This window comes from Colias croceus, chromosome 16 (assembly GCF_905220415.1).
Source record: "Colias croceus chromosome 16, ilColCroc2.1".
NCBI lineage: Eukaryota > Metazoa > Arthropoda > Insecta > Lepidoptera > Pieridae > Colias > Colias croceus.
In genome coordinates this window covers 2,036,803-2,056,974 of record NC_059552.1, presented here as the reverse complement: position 1 = coordinate 2,056,974, position 20,172 = coordinate 2,036,803, and the positions used below count along the sequence as shown (strand labels likewise).

Here is a 20,172-nt window from a genome sequence, read left to right as displayed (position 1 = left end):
AACCTACAAATTGGAATATTCATTTCATCAGTCAATTCCATATTACAAATACGAACAGGATTGAATATCCTCGTAGAGGTATTGAATAAAAACAACGTAGGGCGGCGCGGAGGCTGTAAGCAATTTACTGGTCGCAAATATTTACCGCGACGGCCTTTGTCGATATTTTGATTGCACCGGATTGTATCGAACCTTCGTCCCTTCAGGTTGATGAATATGCAGAGTGGAACCGACGATATTTCACGTATTTTTTCCCGATATTTTTGCTGGGAACTTGTTAAGTTTGTATGCATTATAGAGTCGTTTTATTATACTAGTTTTTGACTAACATGATGCCAGATATTGATAGAGTGATAGAGTGTATCTATGCATATATTTCTATGACTAAGGATTAAGGAACTATAAATATACAGAAAAATTAACTAATATTTACTGGAACGATAAGGAAATATTTATTAATTGCGTTGATAGTCTCTGTGGAAGAGTGGAAATAGACAGCGCTTTATTCCATTATATTACTTATTTTTAGAACGCTTTTACAGTGGAATTCCTATTGATTTTTCCTTATTATTATTCGGTACATGATTATAGAAACATCTAAAAGGTAAGAAATAAAACAGCGACGCTTTATAATTTAACTGTTATCATTTATTATAAAAGAGATATAGTCCAATGGGCTCATGGGGCAGTCTTCGGTGTAGTATTCACATTTATTCTCCAATCCCCAATATTCAGCTTCATAGTAACAGTCTTCTATATCGTCTTCTGACATCGATAATGATGGCCTGAGAAATGTAAAAATATAAAAATGACTGAAAATAATAAAAGAATTTGTGTAACAGTAGTCTGAGGCATATGTCTACTTTCATCAGTTGCAGATTTTTAAAGATAAAATGCTACATTGTAAATATGTCAATTCCTTCCTAAGAGGCCTTGAATATTTTGTCATTCGCAACCTTTTTATTACTTATCAGCAATCTCCCCAGAAGTACTAAGAATGCTCATTATCATTCACCTAAATAAGGTCCAACCATATATCCAATATTTGTGTGTAAATAAATAAAACCCTTATGTACTTCATGTTGCAATTTAAAAATTTATCGAAAAGTTGTATGAAAATATCCACAACATCACGCCTCAAACATTAAGCTCTTTCCCAGGCGCCTCTACCAATATTGTTTTAAGCACAATGTTTTGCAAACTCCATCTAACATGTAACAGCTATTTATATCATCAAACTTATCTACAAAGTAACTTACGTCAGGACGAGATGAAGTAAATCGCCTAGGATGCCGTTATGCAAGAAATGCGAGGTGGCGTTCTCACAAATAGCTCTGAGTAAGCAAGGGCGTCCCGTGTGGCCGTGCCTGCAAGCAAAAATAGACATTAGCGCTATTCGAGTGCCTTTTTTAAAGACCATTATCCCGTGTATTACTACGCAATGCATAGGGATAGCCTACGAGCGTACGGCCGGGTATTTACATCGTGCCGTGGCTTCTGTTTTTAGGAAAGGAATTTCGTTTCTAACGTCATGAAATGTTGGCTCATTTTCGAATGCAGGGTTTTCATATGAAACGTGTCATAGTTGTGGTCACATAGTTGATTTAGGGACCCGCAGAGCTGGCAGCGCATTAGCCTCTCGTTACAAATGCGCATTGGCGACAGTACTCAGTTTTAATCAGGTAGGTCTTTATATGGGTGATATGGAGTTCATTAAAACTATATTCCATTTGTGTTTGAGCCGAGGTAATGAGATATTCTAAAGCTTATGTAGTTTTTTTTATTAAAAAACCTTAATTAAGTTAATGAGATCTGTTCATGGTTTGATACACAATAGATATACGTAAGAAGTTTCAAAACGAATGTCCCAATTTAAAAAGACTGCAAGACAGTAAGTAGTTAGATGCAGAACAAAAAGAAATACATAAAAACTTTTTGATCAAAGAAACAAAATTCAACATAAATTGATTACGCTATTTCACACAAGCAAACCAAATGTATAATACAGTAATAATTAGTTGACAAACTAGTTAACCAATACCCACCAAACGTCACTGCGAAACATTTAGCACAAATCACAATTTAGCGGCATACAACAATATAGAAGCAATTTAAGTTGAAATCGTACCCGTTCATTAGGATTGTAATACATTTGGTTCATTGGGTCGTGTTCTATTGCTCTTGTACGGCTTTATTAGTGCCTCGTCGAAATGACAAGGCTTAAAGGGCTCAGGAATTGGAATCGAGTTGGTTAACGTGATTTGTCGAAATTTAATGTTGAGCCATTGCAATTCTTACGCGAGCTGTGTGCTGTGTTCCGGTCGTGATTTAGAAATTTCTAGAAGCTATTTTCTTTGATTTATATTGTACACTTATACTCTTCCTATTTACTGTTTATTGAAGACTGAAGTTGCCTGAATTCTGATTGGTAGTTGCAGACAGATAGTGTTCTTATAAAGAAGTTTAAATAATCAATTGTAAAGATTTATTTTGATTGAACCAAGAAATCAGTACAATTATTTCTTCTTACGTGTTCTTACGCCTATCTTCTCATGTTCATATCTATTATTTTGACCAGAATTCATAGAGACATATTTATATACACTTACTTTACCAGCATTGACTCGATTAAAGTGTAGATATATCTTCTTGTGATCATTTTCTTGGTATCAATGGTGCTACGCTGTTCCCGTTTACTCGGTATCTTGAAATAAAAAAGAATTTGGTCTTGTTAATTAGTGTGTACCTTTTATAACATCTACTAGATTTCGGCTTCGTCAGCGTAGTCAAAGGAAATTCCCATAGTAATGGGATGTTTCACCGCAGTAAAAACTATTCTAAATCACTGTCTAAGAATCACTAGATTCAAAATAAAGTATGATGTATTGAATACGTATAGTAAGTTCAGGAAAATAGCAGTGCCGTGTAATTCATTCATTCATTTTATTCATGTAACCAGGGCTCATTTTGTTAGTAACAATTGATAACTTAAATTTATGTTAGTAAAAATAATACAATTTATTATGACTGCTAGAAATGCACACCACCGCTACAACGCTATCAAAGAAGCAGACAATTTGCAATAGTGGTGTACATACCAGCAGTCGAGCTGACTCGCTATACAGCGCATGATTACATTGGAGCTGTCCTGCACACAGGGATGTGCATCTCTTTTGCTTTGTAGCGTAAAAACAGTCTTTAATATATAATAATATCTATGTAATTTTCGTAAGCTTTAAATTCTCTAACAGCAATACATTAATTACATGTTCTTCAATCTAATATCTTGCACTAAACGCCTACAGTACACGTATGAATGTAGTTTGGAACATACCTCAATATCACCTAGCAGAGGTTCGAGGTAGGTAGCGTTGTCAACGCTGTAGTAATTAGCTTCGAAGAACCAAGCCACGGTTACCGTCGACTCCGACTCCAGAGGGATCGCTACTGTTACAAATACCTGCGAAAAGTTTTGGATATATAATATGCTCAGTTATTCAGCTTATGAGTGTTTGAGTAGTTGAAATTAATGTCCTAATGAGATACAATTGTGTTTTAGTTTTTATATATTTTCTAGCTTTCCCGCGTTGTCTAAAACCTAATTAATTATTATCAAAACCTTCCTCGTGAATCACTCTATCTATTAAAAAAACCTCATCAAATTTTGTTGCGTAGTTTTAAAGATTTAAGCGTACAAAGGGACGTAGGGACAAAAAAAGCAACTTGGTTTTATACTATGTAGTGATGTTCGGATGTTGGAAAAGCAATCTGTTTTGCTACCTATATAATATATAGGTTTTGTAAAGTTAACTTTCTTATTGCACCAGAAGCTATTATTAAATTACATCGATGTACTTATATCAAGCAATTGTAACCTTTATAGAGTTAAGAATTAAGACTGTAATCGCGTTATTATAAATGCCATGCATAGTATCTTTTATATACACGAGTATTGTGTGACTCTTTGGTTTGACTTTTTCCAAATCACATCCATTTTTTATGAAATCAGTATCAAAATCTTTTTCTGATTGGAATACAATAAAGGATAGTATCTAAGGTTAGTATTATGTGAATAAAGGCACATACTTACACCATATTGTGTACTGGGAGTAAATATTAAGTATCTTCGTTGCCTGCTGTTTTGATTACGTTTTCCATCGACCGCAATGTAGAGCGCGTATAATCTGGAAAAGATGTTAATCTTCAGAATAAACCTGGCTGGTAAAAATTGTATGCTATTCCTCGAGTTTCGTATATTTATGCTCGTATTCACAGCTTTAGATTTGCTTTGTTTAGTTTGTCTGTCATTAAATATGATGACGTCAGATAATGTATGAAAATACAACCTCAAAAGTGCCAAATCAGCTATCAGGAGCACAAACAGCAAGTGGCATAATTAATACCTACTTTGAATTCATACGTTTTCGTTATTATTTAATGATCAAAAGAGGACTTTATATAGCCGGAGATAAAATGCAAGTAATAAAAAATGTTATGAAACAAACAGTTTCCAAAATTATACAGAAAATCATGTTAAATACGTACATGGTGATATAATTGCTAATCCACATACTGCTATAATTTCGTAAAACCACTGTCGTGAAGATTTTGACGGAGTGTGTGTTTCTTTAAGGAAATTGCTAAAATGCTCTAACGTCAGATCTGAGACAATCTGGACTTTGTGGACAACGATTTAAGGAACAATTTGAACTTTATTGCTCGGTGATAAATTTGAATTTTGGTCGTAGCAGTCGTTGCAAAGGCTAGATTTGACGTTCTAATATGAGCTTAGCGGGATATTCGTGTAGATCATCCCGAATGTGTGACAAGCTTATTTGGATAAGGAATTTGAGATCCGTTAGGCAAGCTGGTGAAACGGTTCTGAAAATAATAGCGGTTACCCTTTGGTTTGTGCATGCATTTAGAGTCTCTGTATTGGGACGTGAAAAGGTGGTAATATGTTGAAAAATTACAGTATCTCTTGTGGAGCAAGTCGTGGGCGGTTTAAGTCTATATAATTTAATATTACTATAGCCCCTGCGTCGGATTCGTGCTGTTAAAAAAATCAGTCTACAATATAAAAGGATTTAGAAATAGCGCATACCTACGTGAGTGACAGTTCTTTGGTATATGATGATATATTATGTAGTTAGATATAAGTTTCATATATTGTAATATTGACATGATGTTAAAAGAGCAACTATGGAGTTTCTTGCCGATTCTTCTCCATAGATACTGCTTTCCGAATCGGTGGTAAATGTTAAAAATACTTACCTATGGTATGACGATTCGAAAGTGCTACTAAATAGTAGTCTAATTGAATAAATGAATGTTTGAGTTTGAGTTTGTTTGAGTGGTAAATATACATAGTAGTGTAGTACTAGTAATCGAATTTACCTTAAAACTCGAAAAGTTCAATAAAGTTTTAAGCTCGACTAATGCTGTAATTGCGAAAGAACAAAAGACTGTCTCTACATCTTTAAAACTCTCTGCGTTCTTACCCATTTATCCGATTAGACACACCATCTAAGGCATTTTTTGTTGAGAAAACAAAACTATATGAGATTACAATAGGAAACAGAATTATGTATGTTTATCGCATGATACTGTCAAGTGTTTGTGAGCGAAGCCTCAGGCGAAAAGTGTATTTTTAAAGCTCCTTAAAAGAGAAAAACTCATTTGATTCGGAATTATGTTTCAAAATTGACTATGACTACTTTTATGACAATATAAATATAATGCAAGCAATACTTATGCAAGCTGTTACAATTCACTAAACATTAATTTTTAACACTACGAACTTATCAAATTTATTTATTACTAGCTTTTCGCCCGCGTCTTCGTCCGCGTTTTCAAAGGAAAATCCGCATAGTTCCCGTTCCCGTGCGATTTCCGGGATAAAACCTATCCTTTGTGTTAATCCAAGTTACCCTCTATATGTGTGCTAAATTTCATTATACATACATACATACAAACCTTTCCTTTATAATATTAGTATAGATAAAGCACCGTTATTATTATTACTGTATTTTATATTGACTTTATCAAAATAATATAAAAAGAACACAAGACACATTTTACGACACTAAAGTTCAGGAGGAAAGATGCCGAAAAAATAACATCATAAAAAGGACATAAAAGAGATATACTGAATTAGGAGGAAATTTGCACAAACATGTCAGCGAGAATAAAACGAATGTATATTATAAGTATATCATATATAATGGATAAAATAATTTACTATGGTTATTTTAACTAGATTTCTGCCTTTGGTTTCTCGCGCGTATATCACATTTTCGCGTCAGGCGTTTCCATGCCTTATTCATAAGCTTTGTTTTCCTTTTTAAAAGTATGTCCTGCAATCTGTCTATATCTATATTAATCTAAATCGGTTAAGCGGTTTGGAGGCAAAAGCTTAACCTGCACATACAAAACAAAGAGTCATTTTGAAAAATACAGTGTCATTGTTTGTACCTATATGTTGATATTTTGCCTATGTATTTTATTAAATTTATAGAATGATATAGATAGATCCATATTATTATAAATATTCCGATTCCTCGAAGCTAAATCTCAAATTCTATTGCTTTCGTTAATTTTTCAAAGCTACCATTCAAAGTGGAAAATCTAATTTTATATCGCTTAATCTGCAGAATTTAGAAAGCTCCAAAATTTATAGTAAGCGCATTTAACGTGTTCCTCCATTTAATATTTAGTTGCAAGCTAATTGCTATGAAACGGTCGTCAGAATATTTTGCATATTTAAACCAAAAATAATTTACTCTGGATAGTGATTTACATTATATTACTTTGAAATAATGAACAAAAATATATGCTGGAGGAACTTACCTACAGATATTATTTTTTACAACAATATGTATTCAAGAAATGGAATCGTTTATCGTATTTTAATTCTTTTCAAACTCTCATCATAAAAGTATAAGACGCCATGTATTCAAACCCAAAATGTAGTTCTATGGTAAGCAAGATTCAACATATTGCATAAACCAGTAGGACGTAAATCAACAGCAGCAAGTGAAATCACTTGAAAACTGTGAATTTCAGTAAATCTAGTCCACGGGTCATGAGCGCTCGATCCAAATCGCTGTGAAAACATAACGGTTCATTAGACCCGAGTCGAAGGCAAGAACAAACATTGTATATTTTATCTTACACCGTATTCACACATCAGCGCGCCTGCCGTACGTTACGTTGCCAATCAGAAGCCTGCGACATGCTCAAAACGTTACTTTTAATCAATTTGCTGGGCGCGTTCTGTGACGCGGGCCGCCAGCGCCGCTATCTGATATACCCCGATGGAGGACCTTCCCGAGCACAGGTATCGTCTCAAATTTTGCCAAACGTCCGTGTAAATTTACATTCCGATTTAAACTTAAGTAAATGATGTTTTCTTTTACCGGATCCGGCTTAACGAAGCAGTGTTTTTTATTCGTGAATTCAAATGCAATTAACTCGAGCGCTCCCGGCCCGCTTTGCTTAAGTTAATTTTTTATTTAGCTCCAATATTTTTTTTCTTGAATCCCATTAGATCTTTAAGCGCTTTTAGTGCTTTGAATCGCGCTGTTTGATTATTTTGTTTAAATGAAATAACGCTATCTGATTTTGATTCCCGAATTGAACTTCGCAGTTCGCAGCATCTACCTTTTTAATTTGAATTAATTTACATGCAAGAAATTAGGCGAGTAATTTATTTTTGTTGAGATAGTAAACATTTGTAGCTCGAGTATTCCGAGGCGTTAGAATGAATCATTTCCCCGGAATTTGGAATTGAATGTCTGTTAACGTTAAAAACATCATTAATTTTGTACGTCTAGATAAAGTTGTCTTATTCCAAGTGGAGTTTAAAATATTGTAAGGGCCTCGCGTTTGAAACAATAGAGCTATAATTTAAATGAAAATAAATTCTTCAAAGTAGATACGCCTCGCTACGGCCGATATTATTTTCCTCCGTCATTGTTTGAGGTTATTTTCTTAATTTTTAATTAAATTGATGTTTACAATTTTTTGTTTACCGTTCGGGTTCCGAGAAGTCGAAAGTCAGTTTGTTTGTGAAATAAAAGATGTTTACTTCGTACACAAAATTGAATTACTTGATGAGAATTGTATTTCGCTGTATTAACTGCTGCTACATTTAATTTATTTAGCTTTTATCTGTCTGGCATTGAATTGATACGATAAAATGAGGTACACTATATTTATGAGTCATGTGTTTCGATCTTTTTTAATTTTATTTTTTTTTCGAACACTCATTAAAAAAGTTAACAACATAGTTTTATTTAGAAATTCACATAGAGCAATGAAAATAGAACGCATAAATTATTTCTATAAAATATAAACATGTTACATACAGTGGCTTTATAACCGAAATAAACTAATAACATATTAACGTATACACACAATAATAGGAAAAGCCGAGAAACCTTGCGATTCTGTTTGATCAGTCCACGAAAGCTGAATTTAGTGGGACGGAATGATTTAGGTATTCAGTGTAATCATGTAAGCGTGATTAAGCACGGCTATGGCTTAGGAATTAATACTATTAATTCTGTATTAATATAAATTGAGTTAAGGTTAGTCTTTCGGAATTGTGTGTTATTGCTTGTTTTCGTTTCCATTGCTCTCTTAAGTCTTATAGGAAATGTTTCATTGGCTTTTGAGGTTATTTATACAAGAAATTCATTTGTTCTTTTTATTTTTTTAGTCTAGTGCAAATATGGTAACATGTCACGTTATGGCTCACGACGTCCATAAACGTCTTTGAAAGTTCTCGGTTATTGGTCCATTGCATGAAGGGGAAAATAGGAGAAAACTGGTATAGATATGCGTATTTGGGAAAAAATGTCTTTATATTCTAGGTATTATGTTTCAGAGCTAGGAGATTGCAGACATTCATGAACGTCGAAATTAATATTAATTAATAATTTTTCAGTTTATTATAGGTCTTGGTGTGCCAGTCGACTTGAAAGAAGCCTCAGTGACAGTGGGTGCAGTAATCAAGTTCCAATATTACTTACCAATAAACAGTTCAGAATATACAACCCGTATCTTTGGATTTGCCGACACAGTATCAAGAGATATGGATGGAGAAGAAAATGATGCTGCACATGAAGCTAACAATGAATCCAGTGACGCCAGAGTAATCGATGAAGTTGACAATGATTTGGAAGATGACAATGAAAATGACACCCTCGTTGATATTACATTTAATGATAGAAGAAGACGTGCACTATTGTACAGTGAAGGGAGTGTTATAAATGATAATGAAATTAATACTGAATTACCATTAGAAGAAGCTATTAGACGACAAGAGCTTATTGATGAGAAGAATTTAGAAGAGCAAGAACCACCGAGAATGAACAGATGGGATTTCTATAAAATCTTTGAACATATGATTGAAAGGTACGTAGTTATTTATAAACTTCATTGTAGATTAGTTCTTTAAATAGCTGATACTCTTTTTTGGTTCCTACCAAACTATCAAATTATTGATTATGCTAAGAAAGTAGAACGTTGTAAACAGATCGAATTATTATTCGAAGATAAGATTAGAAGTTTTCAAAAGTACCTAATTCTATATCTTGATTAAGAAACTTGTTTGAACACAATTTCCCTATACAATTGAAATCTTAAAAATACTTGTAGGTTGTCTACATATTGGACATTAGTTCATGCTTATGAGAACATGACTTTTAATTGAAAGCTAAATAAATTTAATATACGGATGCTAAATCAATAATAATACAGAACAATCATAATATTTATACCACACAAATATAATGAAAAATCAAAATAATTAATTATGTTCCTTAAATTTATGATGATAGTAACCTACAAAGCCAAAAACGGCCACTATTGAATATTTTCAATGAAATTTTCATCCTGCTCAAAAAGAAACATATTTAAAATATTTTATGTCCACGTATATATGTATATAGTACAATACGTGGGCTGTCGCTTGTAATTTAGTTCCTCGCATAGTTGTATCAAGTTTGGGTTTCCGAACTTGGCTTCGAGTACTGTTTAATATTTTGTGTACATTGTTGGCGGCGCTGAGTTTTGAAGCGGTTGACAAACAATTTTAACTCACTCGAACTTGAAAGTGTAAAGATTGAGAACAAAGAGGTTCTTATTTAGATGTTTGTAAAGCACTGTGTGCTTAAATGGTCTTTTAATGTTACATGGAGTGTACAAAATCATATTTTGTCTTTGACGTGTTAAATGTTTTTCGCGTTTCAGTTTACAATAACTTTAGGTGTTATTAAGATATTTACGTATAAAGTCACGTGTACTTAAATTGAAATTATAATCTCAATTGTTATTTTTGATTCAATTGATTAAGTATGGTGATTCGTAATTCAAGGTTCTCAATTAAAACAAAGAAAAACTTTAGCATCAACTTTTATAATTAACTAGCTTACCGCCTGCGAGTTCGCCCGCTTTGACTCAAACCTAATAAATTATACATAAAAACCCACCTATTAAATTACTCTATCTATTAAAAAAAACCGCATCAAAATCCGTTGCGTAGTTTTAAAGATTAAGCATCCAAAGGGACAGAAAAAAGGGACTTTGTTGTATACTATGTAGTGATTATTTAATAAAGTAATGTGTTCTTCAATATCATATCAGAGGATATTCCTGACAATAACGTTTCAAAATTCAAACGAAAGCATTGGCAATTTCCAGGTACGGCTTTTCAGGTAGGCCATGCTTGCTCCGGACCATATGTGAGGCGGCTGAAGTTCCCTTTACCTATGAAAACGGTTTGCTTGGCGAAATTGGTCATATTTTATTCACGTAAGTACCTAACTCGACTCGGTATAACGAATTTCTTAAGCGTTTTGAAGATACGATGTTGAATTTCGGAGCCCGGATAATGAATTAATGTTGTACTAGAATTTTTAGCGATTTATAACCACTCACAATGAGTTCACAAAGCAATTAGCGGGAGTTTTTAAGATGATTTTAGTAGCTCATTTCAGCGGGGGTGAATTTTTTAATAACCTGAACCTGGTTAATAATAATTACTTGGAAGATTGTAACTAAAAATATATATTCTCACAAGTATATTATACGAATAATAAAAAAAATGAGTTGCCATTTTGTAATTGCCTTCAACCTACGATGATCTATGCAATATCCAAGCCCTTTACAGAACTAGTTCCTACACATACACCGTTGAAGCAATACTTCCTGTACAATCGAGGTAATTTTCCGCTTTACCCGGTTACGTAATGCGATTTTTCCAGATCATTCTATCTTTATGGTAATCTAGATTGAATACGAACCTAGATCTTTGCCTAGGAGTTACAAAGTTAATCTTGTAAATGGCTCGTTTCCTTTCCCTTAGATACCCCTTTTCCCTAGGCTATTCCTTAATTCCATTCTTCAATCCTTTTCTTATCCTTTAACCCTTCAAAGTGGGCAAAGCATTTGCAGAGATCCTACTTCCCACAAAAAAAAAAACACTTTCTTGGTACGGCGGTTGACGCGTGAGCGTAGAACTGAGAGGTCCTGGGTTCAATTCCCGGTGGAGACAACGAAAAAAAATGTCTGGCTCTGGCAGGACACATAATGCTGATCACCTACTTTTCCCTAAAGAAAATGGATTAAGTGAAACAGATGTATGGATGATGCATCTGCCCCTTACCCCACTTTACTTACATTTTAACTTCCCACAAATGATGGTGATCGTTAACAATACGTTTGCGTACGGTGAAACTTAAGAAGGATTTACCACAGTTGTTCCCGAACAATTACGACGTTAGAGCTTATTTGTCCTTAAAAGGCCGGCAAAGTCTGTACCAGTGGTATAAGTGTTTATGGTGGTGACCACTTAACATGAGGTAGTCCACCTGCTCTTTGCTCTGACATAAAAAACATCGGGCGAACTTCCAGCTTATCCACTCTTATTTTCAGGCCGTCTACAACAAAAGATGTGCTGTCTTATCACACAGATAACGAATACCATGCAGCTGAACGATTAGGACGGTCTGCCAACGGAGGCTGTGAGGTTCTATTCCCGGAGTGCGAATCCTCCGTTCTGGAGACATTTACAGAAATCGGGATGGATACGTTGCATAAATTTGGACTGCTTTAATGAATAAATGTTTTTAAATGTGGTGGTTGTTTCATTTTGTTTTAATTGAAGTGAAACTTCTTTATCGGGTTTGGAAAAAAATTAGTGTAAGTAACATTTTTCCGTTACGCGCCATCTTTATCTTATCCCTACCACTCGTGTTTCGACATATTTCTATAAAGTTGCGTATAGTAAATTATTTTTTGAAAAATAAAGTCATAAAGAAGTTTCAATTCTTACGTGTGTGTAATTCTTATGTGTGTACACACACACATTTTTTTAAGTTATAACCTCAAGGGATGTAGGTATTTGTACACTTGTGTTAAGAGTACCTAGTAGGTATGTGTAGTAGTATAAATAAATAAAGAAATTGTAATTCGTATTCTCTTTCTGCTAATATTAAAATGCATGAATATTCAGTAAATATGAAATTGGGGCAATTACTTTTTTAAGATACCTACGGTATCTTTAAACTACGTAACAAACTAAACGAAAGTTACAAGAAAAGGCCGTTATGGTAGAGTCTTACATGAGAAATGCACTTTATAATTTATATCTAAACTTCGATTTATTCCTCTCCAATAATATAAATATCTTTATAGGTAACATCTATTCTTAATGATCGGTATTTCTAATATCATATTGGCGATCAGCTTTTTAATACGTAACACTTAGATGTACACTTTTTTTATAAATTACTAGCTTTCCACCCGCGGCATCGCCCACACAGTCAAAAAAAATTCGACATAGTTCCCGTTGCCGTGGGATTTCCGGGATAAAACCTATGTCTATGTCCTTTTTCGGGTATCAAAATATCTCTATACCAAATTTCATGCAAGTTGGTTCAGTAGTTCAGGCGTGATTGAGTAACAGACAGACAGACAGAGTTACTTTCGCATTTATAATATTAGTATGGATTCGAAAATGTCAAAATTTTCAACATGTAAATACAAATCTCCCAATAAATTTATTTATTCAAAGAACGGTAAAATAGGCTGGATTTGATTTTTGGTGGTTGATGGTTCGGAAAATTATGTAGAATATAATAATTTATAAGAAGCTAAGTAAATAACATTCTCGTAATTTATTTGTAGACAACTATTTATACTTTATTAAAATTTTTACAAATAATTACATCGAGTATAATTTTCAGTCTTCATTTTGTTCATCACTGTCATGCACTTTACTAAACATATCTATTAATGAAATACCACAAGAATAGAGGCTGAGACAATCTTGATGCAGTTTTCCTTCGTTGTAAGCAAGTATGTACGGTTCACTGTCCTTAAATTCATGGTTTTCTTTGTCATTTTCAGGGCTGAAATAATAAAATAGAAGATATTACATATCTAATATATATTATTCTAATATTCTATTCAAATATCCATACTAATATTATAAATGCGAAAGTAACTCTGTCTGTCTGTCTGTTACTCAATCACGCCTAATCTACTGAACCAATTTGCATGAAATTTGGCATGTAGATATTTTGATACCCGAGAAAGGACATAGGCTACTTTTATTGCGAAATATGTACCACGGGCGAAGCTGGGGCAGACCGCTAGTATATTATAAAGGCGAAAGTTTGTATGGATGTATGGATGTTTGTTACTCTTTCACGAAAAAACTACTGAACCGATTAAAATGAATTTTGCACATATATAGAGGGTAACTTGGATTAACACATAGGATAGCTTTTATCCCGGAAATCCCACGGGAACGGGAACTATGCGGGTTTTCCTTTGCAAACGCGGGCGAAGCCGCGGGCGGAAATCTAGTACGAAATAATACTAAGGTAGAAACAGAAATGTGAACTTTTATAGTGAGCATTTATAGTGAGAATCAATTTGTTGTCTTTATATTGGATAGATAAACAAAATTTACATTAAATACAGATTTAAATCGTTAAGATTAATCATTACGGTCTTAAGAACGTATAAAAATAAACGGAAAAATTAAAACAGTTCTTCAATATATTATCTACTTGACTAAAATGTACGAATATTATAATACTAGCTGTTCCCCGCGGTTTCACCTGCATTGTTCCGCTCCTGTTGGTCTTAGCGTGATGATATTATATAGCCTTCCTCGGGCTTCATTGGGCTTTCTAACACCGATAGAATTCTTCAGATCGGACCAGTAGTTCCTGAGATTAGCGCGTTAAAACAAACAAACTCTTCAGATTTATAATATTAGTATAGATGAAGTATGAATTAAAGAACATCCCCGCGACTTCATTCGCATTTAGTCTCAATACTGACCGATTTTTATTTTTCAAATAAGCAACCCCCTTGAGTACCGATTTTTTTTCTGAGCTTTCACTTGCAAAAGGAACTATAACGTCAAAAATAGTAGTTTATATACGTCAGTCAGTAATAAAATCATTCCATTTATATTATATTATGTCGTCTGTCAGTCAGTCATTAAATAAGTTATTATTAATATTTGACATAAGTATTTAGAAAAACTTACTTTAGCACAAACGTAGCGAGCTCATGCAGAAGGTCATCATCATGATCAGTGTGTATAGGTTCTGCTCCAAGCTCACATAAGGTCCTTAACACACATGCCGTGCCGTTGTAACTGAAACTGTTAATAAAAATATTAATTTAAATAGCAAAAAATATTGCCTGAAGGAAAAGGTGATGATTTTTATGTAGAGTTTAATTTTGGTGATGTTTTTGTATGCCCGCTTAGGTACATTTATGAATAAATGATGTAAAAAAAACACGATTTAAAAACTACTTTCTCATCTATACTAATATTATAAAGCTGAAGAGTTTGTTTGTTTGTTAGTTTGAACTCACTAATCTTAGGAACTACTGGTCCGATTTGAAAAATTCTTTCGGTGTTAGATAGCCCATTCATCGAGGAAGGCTATATATCATCACGCTAAAACCAACAGGAGCGAAGCAACGTGGGTAAAACCGCGGGGCACAGCTAGTAATTTATAACGATTCAAAAGAAATTCAGTTGAAAAAAAACTTAAGTTCATAAAAGGAAGATGTTTTCTGTATTAAGTCACTTTTTTCTACCTTTTTATCATATTCAATTATCTTCACAACAATATTATCTGATAATGAATTATTAATTTCAATTACAATATAAGTATAATGTAAAGGGAAGGCAATATTGGATATTAATTGATTCAATAAATAAAGATCAGAGAGATTACCGTAACCCGATAATCAATTAATTTAGAGGAGTTTGCGATGTGAAATAATCAATACTTTTTAATTAATTAATCTTTTCGTGCTCTTGTATCAATTAGAGTACAAAGTTGCTGAATTTTTTATTACTTTGGGTTTTAAATAATTAAATGATATTGAAGCAATTCAACTTTTCAAAGTGGGAGCATAAATGTTTTAAGGATTTGCAGATGTGTGTTATTTTATTTCTTCTAATATATAAAAATCAATGCCACTTTTCGTTGTAATTCCATAACTCGAGAACGGCTGAACCGATTTCGATAATTCTTTTTTTATTATATTCCTTGAAGTACGAGGATGGTTCTTATGTAGAGAAAACGTTAATATGTACCACGGGCGAAGCCGGGGCGGACCGCTAGTATTTTATACATTAGAATTACTAAGACATTGAACTTTTCAACGAAGGCTATATTAATAAAAAAAAGATGTCAAGATGTTTAGTTTCAATCAAATTAGTCTTATACCTTTATTTTATATCCGCCTTTTTGTGGTCTACTTATATTTATAAACGACAGTAAAATAGGTACAATATTGATATTAAAATGCAGTAGATGGTGAGTAGATGGATTTCCTTATATTGTAATTTGTATCTACTTTTGAAATGGTAATTTCACAATAATTGAAGTTCAAACAAAAATATTTCTGTGTCGTATGGAAGGAAATTCCATGTTGTATGGCGATTTCCATCAATAATTTCACTAAAACATCATGACATTTGCAATTGATCGGCCAATCAGATGCTCGCGATATTCGCGCTGCGTAAACGCGTTTCCGATCGAGCAAACAATAATAAATTATAATAAATGACATCGCCAAAATGGAAATTGACGAAACCAATTTATCTGAAAATTGCTTCCTGCAGGACCTATCCGTTTGTCAGAATGTAATAAATCAATGTTGATAAGTTTGCACGTTTTTGATGGTTGCTAAAAATATTGTTCGATGAACATATTTCATCTGACTCAGCGTTGTTTTAGCGGTATCAATTCTTTTGTTGATTGATTTAAGTCGTTAAGTGCTTGTGATACGAATTTTTATCGAAAGTGAGTAATGACAGAGCTTGCCCTTGAAACACGGTGTTCAATTTATCGATAATGCCTCAGAATAAAGTACTATGAGAATTAGACTTGCTTATTCATTTGGGTGACTATACAAATTAAGATCAAGTTATAAATAACACAGTTTAGTAAATTTCATACGATTAGAATAAAGTAGGGAGGACTGTTTTAATATGAAATATTGCATAATGCGCACTGCGGGAACCTTAATAGCTTCATTTTTCACATAGTTTAAAGTGAGAATTAACATTATTTCCTGATGCAGATGGTGGGGCTTTATAAGTTGCAATAAAATGTCTTGTGCATTATTTCTCAGAATACCTACTTACTCTTTCTTATTTAAGATTTAAATTTTGTGCTAGGTACCTATATTGAAACACACAGTTCCTGGTCTTTATTTACATAAAGCCAACTTACCCATTCAAAACATCCTCCACGTACTTATAAAAGTGGTAAAGTCTAGCGTCATTGTTATAGCCCTCCCTTTCAGTGTCACGTTTCTTCCTGGACTCGCCGCCGTACCCCCCATTCGCCTCCAATATGTCGAAGGGTATCTGACTCCTATTCCACGGCAACTGAAAGTTCGCTTGAAACGCCCAATTTACGTTGACGGTCTTTATCGGCGTTGGTGTACCGATCCCGGCGTTGAACTGAAAATTGTAACATACTACTATAGTCTTTAAAGCTGTTCATGTAAGGCACAAATTGTTATGGACACAAACGTGTGTCGTGATGCCGCATACCTATGCTCCCGTCTCGACTGCAGTTTGTTTTGAGGTAGGTACAAAATGTTCCACTTTGAAGGTAAATTCGATCAAGCCGACGAAATACGTCCTTTGAGGAGGTAAAGAGTTTATAAAATAGAGCGCGGGAACATTCTCGAAGAGAACTGGATGGGGTCATCAAGAGATAACTGATAGCTTGTGCAACGTTTATTATATTTGCTGCATTCGGAAATGGAAGCGAATATTTGGAAATAAATTGGAAATAAAGTAATTGGTCCGCCATCTTGTCGTATGTCGTTTTCTCGTATATTTGCGCGGGAATGTAGATTGCATTCCGAATTATCGGAGAGATAGCGAAAGCATATCATAAAGTGCATACATTTTTCTTTAATTTAATTTGATCTCTAATTTGTCTAATGTGTCTACTCATATTCATGAACAGAACATGAGTAGGTAATTATGGTATTAATTTCTTAGGAAATAAATAAATGAAAAAGCTAAATTAAACACGAAAAAGTTTGGATAGAATCAGTTACATATTATTTTGCAATACATTTTTTCTTATCAATTTAATTTTCTATACTGCGAACACTCAACTTATCCCACTCAAAATAAGCCTTAAGAAATACTAGTGCTTCCATAAAAGATGGATGTAGGTACTTAATTATAATTTTACTTACCTGTAAAACTGTGCTATTAGGAAATAATAATTGTCTTCGGCTTCTGCTCAATACTTCATCTTGAAATTCATTTTCACTACATGTTACCAAACATATTATACCAAAACCAACCATAATCCTTCCAGTAAACATCATTTTTGAATGGTTCATAGACGTGAAAGGCTATGTGTTAATTACGTCTGTAATCTGGAATAAGTATTATATGTTTAACATAAATATAACTAACACCAAAGATACACTAAGTCAGACTAATTCATGAGTTGCTAAACATTTTGTAAGTGGATAAGTAACTACAATTTAAGAGTAACGGCATACACTCACAGTTTTTTCTTTATCATGTAAAATTTTACACTCTTCATCCTAAATCTTCAATACAACACACAGTGTTTTTAAAAAAGAAGTTGAATTTTTTAGTATTTTTGGTTTTTGTCTACGTTACAAAACTAACAACTCAAGTGAAGCGGTCTCAATGGAAGCTTTTCAAAGCTTTTTCTATGGACACATATAAACATCACTTTAACCGGATGTAAATCCATTTAACAAGGTGCTGTGAACTGATAGAGTAATTTCTATGGTCATGTAATGGCTATGCCGACATGTAGTCAGAGCCTTTTGAATTTCTCGTGACGAAATGTTGAGTAAATAAATTAGTGCACTCAAATCATGTGACTGAAGATTTAAAGTAAGGCTGAGATCACAGTGAGTTGGCGAGATTAAATGGAGTTCATTCACCTGGTATTCTAGAAAATTCTATGACGTTTACCATTGATTTTGTTGTGTATTGTTATTGGGTGACACAGATGATACAATCACCAGTGGACCCGTTAAATTTAAGATTATGCATAATTAAGATTAGGAATTAATTGATCGAAGTTTACTTATTTTCTATCTGTATTCAAACTTTATAATTTCTGGTTATTGATCAAACTGATATGAAAATGTTTCTTGCTTAAAAAGAAATATGAAACTATTAAAATTAAACGAAGCGCAGAGAAAGACTTTGATTATGATTATTTATATTGCCGTCCCCATCGTGAACAAAACAATGTTTGTTTTAACCATCCCAAACTAATTAATTAACTACATTATTCTTTTGTTTATTCTGAAATGAATTAAAAGTTGAGTGTTTAATAATTTCGTCCATTGAATGCTTTCATTAAAATATCAGTTGTATTCAATTGAGGATGGTCGAGCTTCAAAATCTTTATATTTTAGGTTAGTGTTCCAGGCATTACAATTATTAAATATATTTTTAAATGTTGAGCAATGAGCATAATTTATTTTAATTTAAACTTAAAAAACACATAGGTTTATGGTATTGAGAATGTATTTAGAGAGTTTTGACAAACATTGGTTTGATGATATGAATAAATTTCGTTATTTTTATAACAATTACTTGCATCTGTGCGCAAACATATTCAAGCATACACAATTTCACGAAAAAACGAACATTGAATAAGTTTGTGACTAAATTGAAGTTCCCTTAATTATAAAGTTGTAAAAGCGATGTAATGAGGTAAGGTTTGAAAAGAAACTCGCGGGAAATTTGAAGAGAAACCGCCCCAGGCTATAAATCAAGAAATCTATTTAAAACCTCGAAGATCCGTTTTTATGGGAATATCTATAGAGATGGGTAAAATTCGCTTCGTTTGAAGTCAATGTAGAGGAATTTTTAAGTGGTAAACTTATATTTTCATGCCCTTTTTATGGAAAACATTAAATAAAATATCTAGTGTCTATCACTGATTACAATAATTTCTATCACCATCCACGTATTTTATTACTAGCTGTGCCTCGCGGTTTTACCCGTACTGCTCCGCTACTGTTGGTCTGGGCTTGATATTATATAGTATATAGCCTTCCTCGATAAATGAGCTTTCTAACACCGAAATAATTTTTCAAATCGGACCAGTAGTTTCTGATATTAGCGCGTTCAAACAACCAAACTCTTCAGCTTTATACTATTAGTTTAGATATCTGTTGAAAGTACTTTATTGTAGAACTACAAAAAAACGTAAACGTTGAATTACTACATTTTGTAATTCAAAAATAATTTGTCTTATTGGCAAATAAATATTACACATGTACAATTAAAGTCAAAATGTATAGTGCCATTGTTAATAATTAATATTAAATTAATTTTATTCTGACAATTTTTTTTTATTTAAATGATTGTCAATTAGTATCTTATTAATTAAACTAGTTTTACATGAGCTTGTTTTATTTATGATCGTTTATTTATTTATTTATGATCATTTCACAATAGTTATAAGATAATTTCAGAATAGATTGATATTTCCTACTTGTAAAAACCCTTCATTTAACCAAAAACCTTCATACATTTCATATACCTATTTGTAACAAGAAGGCCTTACCAAGTAAAGTGTAAAAGCATTTAAA

The 20,172-nt window shown here is 33.1% G+C and overlaps 3 protein-coding genes across 3 annotated transcripts; 1 reads left to right on the top strand and 2 right to left on the bottom strand.

The window, feature by feature from the left end:
* Positions 1-633: 633 nt before the first annotated feature.
* Positions 634-4,598, bottom strand: LOC123698690. The gene is made up of 6 exons (XM_045645437.1): positions 4,546-4,598; positions 4,091-4,184; positions 3,335-3,460; positions 3,099-3,196; positions 1,260-1,367; positions 634-785 (listed from the first exon to the last, which is right to left on the bottom strand). The coding sequence occupies exons 1-6, from the start codon at positions 4,569-4,571 to the stop codon at positions 635-637; spliced, it is 603 nt and encodes a 200-aa protein (XP_045501393.1). The 5' UTR covers positions 4,572-4,598; the 3' UTR covers position 634.
* Positions 4,599-6,949: 2,351 nt separating this feature from the next.
* On the top strand, positions 6,950-12,143 carry LOC123698689. Its single transcript, XM_045645436.1, has 5 exons — positions 6,950-6,979; positions 7,193-7,339; positions 8,951-9,420; positions 10,708-10,818; positions 11,941-12,143. Exons 1-5 carry the CDS (start codon positions 6,950-6,952, stop codon positions 12,119-12,121), a joined length of 939 nt encoding a protein of 312 aa, XP_045501392.1. The 3' UTR covers positions 12,122-12,143.
* Positions 12,144-13,249: 1,106 nt separating this feature from the next.
* Positions 13,250-17,914, bottom strand: LOC123698688. Its single transcript, XM_045645435.1, has 4 exons — positions 17,773-17,914; positions 16,785-17,017; positions 14,573-14,689; positions 13,250-13,418 (listed from the first exon to the last, which is right to left on the bottom strand). Exons 1-4 carry the CDS (start codon positions 17,905-17,907, stop codon positions 13,250-13,252), a joined length of 654 nt encoding a protein of 217 aa, XP_045501391.1. The 5' UTR covers positions 17,908-17,914.
* Between the last annotated feature and the right edge of the window lie 2,258 nt (positions 17,915-20,172).

Coding starts and splice junctions, on each gene's coding strand:
- LOC123698690 (XM_045645437.1), bottom strand. CDS start 4,571: ATGTGGATTAGCAATTATATCACCAT. Junction 4,185..4,545: donor ATTAGCAATTATATCACCAT/GTACGTATTTAA, acceptor CATCTTTTCCAG/ATTATACGCGCTCTACATTG. Junction 1,368..3,098: donor GCGAGTCAGCTCGACTGCTG/GTATGTACACCA, acceptor TTTTGCTTGCAG/GCACGGCCACACGGGACGCC.
- LOC123698688 (XM_045645435.1), bottom strand. CDS start 17,907: ATGATGTTTACTGGAAGGATTATGGTTGGTTTTGGTATAATATGTTTG. Junction 17,018..17,772: donor CTAATAGCACAGTTTTACAG/GTAAGTAAAATT, acceptor TACAATTTTCAG/TTCAACGCCGGGATCGGTAC. Junction 13,419..14,572: donor CTCGCTACGTTTGTGCTAAA/GTAAGTTTTTCT, acceptor TTATTATTTCAG/CCCTGAAAATGACAAAGAAA.
- LOC123698689 (XM_045645436.1), top strand. CDS start 6,950: ATGTATTCAAACCCAAAATGTAGTTCTATG. Junction 7,340..8,950: donor GAGGACCTTCCCGAGCACAG/GTATCGTCTCAA, acceptor ATAATTTTTCAG/TTTATTATAGGTCTTGGTGT. Junction 10,819..11,940: donor ATTGGTCATATTTTATTCAC/GTAAGTACCTAA, acceptor TCTTATTTTCAG/GCCGTCTACAACAAAAGATG.